At 33.4% G+C, this 4,973-nt stretch overlaps 1 protein-coding gene across 2 annotated transcripts; it reads right to left on the bottom strand.

Annotated features, from left to right (window-relative positions):
* Positions 1-333: 333 nt before the first annotated feature.
* On the bottom strand, positions 334-3,724 carry LOC132311353 (zinc finger A20 and AN1 domain-containing stress-associated protein 8-like). 2 transcript variants are annotated; one of them, XM_059809237.1, is made up of 3 exons: positions 3,587-3,724; positions 3,363-3,438; positions 334-1,314 (listed from the first exon to the last, which is right to left on the bottom strand). In XM_059809237.1, exon 3 carries the CDS (start codon positions 1,276-1,278, stop codon positions 760-762), a length of 519 nt encoding a protein of 172 aa, XP_059665220.1. In that variant the 5' UTR covers positions 1,279-1,314; positions 3,363-3,438; positions 3,587-3,724; the 3' UTR covers positions 334-759. The 2 variants fall into 2 exon arrangements, with proteins under 2 accessions (XP_059665220.1, XP_059665219.1); XM_059809236.1 differs by having other exon boundaries at positions 369-1,291.
* Between the last annotated feature and the right edge of the window lie 1,249 nt (positions 3,725-4,973).

The raw sequence follows: 4,973 nt of genomic DNA on the forward strand, positions 1-4,973 counted from the left end.
CACATTAAAAGAACGCAACTAACAGTGATACATACACATTTGAGAGATGCACACAAAAGCAACGACAAACCAAAAAACAAACAGAACAATCGCAACACAAGTAAACAAGTTCTTACTTAGCCATCTCAATAAAACAAAAGAAGAAGAAGAACACAAGTACATCATAACAACAAAGGAAACCACAAACAAATAAGAACAAACATCAATAAGTGAATTTGAACTTTTGACATACCAGAAAGAAAACTGCAATTCAGAACAAGGTCATTTGAACTTGGTAAAACATAATAAAAACTACGAATCAGCTACGCATAAAAGGCACCCAACGCATTCAAGTATTCCACATGCCACCCAATATATAAATAGAGAGATGCTAAGAAACCCAAGAGCATAATTTACAAAGCCCGCCAAAACAATATCCATGAATGTGTTCCATTTTATCTAAGAAACAGCACATGCCCATTTGACATGTACCCTGAGAGAGATATGTCATAGGAACCAGACTGACACATTATGAAGCTATAACCACAATGACACCCATCAAACCAGCACAAAGACTCAAGACACTGAAGCAACAAACAAATTCTTGCCAATGACAGGGAATATAGAGTGAGTTCTTCAAACTGGAGAGATGTCCCAACTGTCACCCAGGATATATAGCAAGCAATATAAAAGGACATCTGACACAATACGCAGCCACACAAGTGTCATTGACGAACAAGAAGCAGCAAATTTCAGCATATGAACTTCAATCTAGTAGCTCTAGATTTTATCAAGCTTTTCGGCCTTGACAACCGGATTGGCTTTAGCAATAGCATCCTGAGCAGCGGTGCGGTAATCAAATGGGCAGTCATGTTTGTCTGAGTAGCGATGTGATCCACAGAACATATTACCACAACGACACATGAACCCAGTTAAGCCAACACGTTTCTTACAAGTGCTGCACCGTTTAGGACCCTCCGTTGCCTTTTCCTCGCCAGTTACCCCAAAAGAAAAATCATGAGATGGCAGTGGAGCAAAAAAATTTTCTTTCACTGAATCAACTTGCACATCCACTGTGTCAGCAATGATGGGTTCCTTTCCATTGCCACTTGATGATCCATTAACAATATTCTCAATGGATGAAGCAGCAAGTTTTGCCTGCTCTTGTTTCACTACCAAGTCCCTGTGGCACTTGGAACACATGTTCATGGTCGCCGCACTTCCGAAGAAGCCACAGTTATTAATGCAAAGAATAGGACCTTCAGGAGGAGGTTGGCATCCCATTTCATCATGCTCCATTTTTTCACCTCCCCTGCACAAAATTCACTTGAGAATCTACAATCAAAAATTAAATTTGCATTCACCTGAGAGAAAAAAAGAAAAAAAAGAAGAAGAAAAAGGAAATTCCTTCCCAACCTCTACAAACATAAATATGTGAATTGACATGCAATTACAAGGAATAGCCACTACTAGCATGCAATAGATAGAACCACAAGATCAGTGTGAACTAAACAAAACTAGACAGAATAGTCATGCAATTCACCCTATCATATTAAAATATAAATTCCAATGATGACCTCTGCAAAAGATTAAATTATCAAAAAGTAATTAAATCAAAATTGTAAGTTACCACACTGCTAATGAATTTCAATGATGAACTCTCACGGATGTCTCTTGCATATTCCAAATTCCCTCACACAATGATCTGAACTCATAGAAACTAATGGCATATGCCCTCTACAAATAATTGGAAAGTTGGAAACATGGCAAATGCAAATTGAAAAAGTATAGGATAATGGGATGAAGAACTAATGCCAAATTGATTATTTGAAGATAAACTCCAAAGCTAAAGAAGAAAAACTGCATGATGACCCTACCATAAATAGTTCCAAGACATACTCATCAAGGACTTAAAAAACTCATCATCAGTATAACCAACCTAGACAATCAATCAGAAATCTAAACATAAAGTAAATCCACATGAATGGGTCTCAAACCTTCCAACTGAATGTATTTATCCCAATGGGATAAAAATTTAGTAAAAACAGTTCCCCCGAAATCAAGGTTGACAGGATCGGCATTCTACGTAGGAACGTTGGGCGCTCCGTAGAATCGGAATCATAGAATCAAATCGAAAATCATAAGGTTCTACCAAACTAGGAGAAAAATCATTCAACATAACTTCTTTTTTTTTTTTTGTTTGATAAGTCATTCAACATAACTTCTTAAACAATAACATCTCTAAAACATAGCAAAAATAAGCCCAAAATACAATATATATATATATATATAAGTTTCACTCTAAATATAGTTAGATACATATGGGGATAAATTCATACATATATATCTAAGAGAATGTAGTTCAAAAGGTACAGCTCTCATGACAACTATACAACATCAATTCAATTAGAATCGCAAGACGCAGTACTAACTTGCAGTAGATGCTAGGTAGTAGGTCCAAGAGGAATCAACCAAGGTTTGTTAAAAAGTAAATCCATATTATAATTATTATTATCATCATCATCATTAACAAGTAACTAAACATTATTTATCTAAAAATTGGGTGATAGACACCCCATTTTTTGTCTATAAAAAATATCTGCATTGTATTAAAGGAATGAGTGAACAATTTCTCATTATATGAACATTAAACATGAACTAATAGTCAATAGTCTAATACCAAGTAACAATTTACTAGATCAAAACTAAATAATAAAACCAAGAAGTCAAGAACCAAAAGTTCGAAACGGAAAAACAAGCAAATAGAACTCATCCCCTATATTTACTGAAAAATCACAATCAGCCATGCATATAAAAAAGAAAAGAAAAAAAAAACACTGAACTCTACCATTCTACCGATTCAAGAATTGATTTATGTGGTATTCAGATCAATTTGGTGTACTAGGATTGTAGAGTATCTACAATCCCGAAATCGATGTATAAATTACAAAGTAATTATGGTTCTATAAAGAGCAAAAAAAGCAAAACAATTTTCTTTTTCCACTAAAAAGTAAAATAAACTTAACAAAGAAGATATTTCAATAAAGAACACGACTTTAAACAAAAGTAACCCTCAAGCAATTTTTTATTATATTATTATTATTTTTTTTCAAAAAATTATTATTATTTTTTATTTTTTGAAAGCACGCTTTCCTCAAATTCAAATATTATTTGAACACTCGTAATCAATTTGTAAACCATTCTGTAAATTGTAACAACAGCCCCAACACACCCAATATTTGAATTTCAAAGTCTACAAACAAACACCCTTAATCCTGCAGGCTAATAAAAAATTCAACTAATTTCGACCATTAAAAAAACCTCAACCTAAAAGTCCTAACCCCAAAGTTGGTAAATTCATCAGCATAATTGAAAACCCTAACCTGCTCGCCAGATAACCTCTTCGAAAATTCAACTCCTCCTGCCCAGCTCTAACCTCAAAATCGCATAAGATGAGTCCTGTATTCATCAAATAAAACAAATCCGGATTCGAGTAAACTACAACAGATCGATGCAGAAAAGCATAAATAAAAATTCTTCATAATCATATGGCCATAAAAATTTATAGATATAGAGAAAAACATGTGAAAGAGATTAAAATGCTAACCCTAGAGATCGATGGAGATCGTCGAAGAGAGATAGAGAGAGAATTTGTGATATACGTTTCTCTCTCCGTCTCTTTCTTCGATTTCTATATAGGCGACCCTCTTTCTCTGCCAAGTGCCAATTAGCGATTTTTATCGATGAGCAATTGCTATTTGTTACCTTCGTTCACGTAACTCATGCTCCAATTTTGCCATTACTCAGACTTACATTAACGGTTTTGCCATTGCCTTTCTTTTTCATTATTTAGGAAACTTAGTGAATTTTTATATTACCATCTAATACTATTAAAGTAAAATTACAAAATTAGACCAAAGGAAACAAACCATCAAATACTATTAAAGTAAAATTACAAAATTAGACATTCTTCAACGGAAACAAAAGTTAAAAAATCATATCATTGCCGTCAATTGCAATAGTGTGCCGATCAGAAGCAAAGTAAAAAACAATATCCGCAACAAAATTCTAATGAATCACAACAAAACACATTCCAACTTCCAAATGTTACAACAAAATTGAACTATCATAAGATATCCTTTTTTTTTTTTTTTTTTTTTTTACTAGATTAATGAATGTTTTCTTTTTGAAACAGATTTGTGTTGTCATTTCCCTTCCTTTAAAATCATCCGAATAATGTCAATGACTACAATAAAAAATGTCCATCAATAGATGATTACTTTTAGGCATATGTATAACATGGATTAATTAAATATTAAGATTTATCTACAATCCACCACTTTATGTTCATTACTTGCTTCCCATTGTTTAACCATGGCAATCAGCACACTATTGCAATTAACGACAACGACAGGGATTCTTAAATTTTTTGTTTCCTCTGCAAGAGTGTCTAATTTTGTAATTTCACTTTAATGATATTTGATGGTAATAGAAAAATTCATTAAGTTTCCTAAATAGTGAAAAAGAAGTCTGATTAAATAATTATTCGTTGGATTAGATCCTAACGTTGAAATTAAATGTGAGTATAGTATTTTCTGTTCACCAAGAGTAGTTGAACACCTCTGTGTGTGTGTGTGTGTCTATATATATATTTGTCATTAGCAAAAAAGAGACTAGAATTCTCACCATCTATTTAGGAGTAGAGAATATACCATTGGACAGGCCCTTGTCACTAGTGGTAGCAATTCGTATTCGTGGGTCGTATTCGTATCGTGTCGATGTAAGGGTATTATACTAAATAGGTTTAGATCCTAACGTTGAAATTAAATGTGAGTATAGTATTTTCTGTTCACCAAGAGTAGTTGAATACCTATGTGTGTGTGTGTGTGTGTGTGTGTCTATATATATATTTGTCATTAGCAAAAAAGAGACTAGAATTCTCACCATCTATTTAGGAGTAAAGAATATACCATTGGACAGGCCCTTGTCATTAG

Source organism: Cornus florida, unplaced genomic scaffold (genome assembly GCF_030987335.1).
Source record: "Cornus florida cultivar Cherokee Brave unplaced genomic scaffold, ASM3098733v1 CherokeeBrave_3.0.0_Hap2_Chr06, whole genome shotgun sequence".
In the NCBI taxonomy this organism is placed as follows: domain Eukaryota; kingdom Viridiplantae; phylum Streptophyta; class Magnoliopsida; order Cornales; family Cornaceae; genus Cornus; species Cornus florida.

Bases quoted from the DNA above. Each gene is read 5' to 3' on its own strand.
- LOC132311353 (XM_059809237.1), bottom strand. From the start codon at position 1,278: ATGGAGCATGATGAAATGGGATGCCAACCTCCTCCTGAAGGTCCTATT.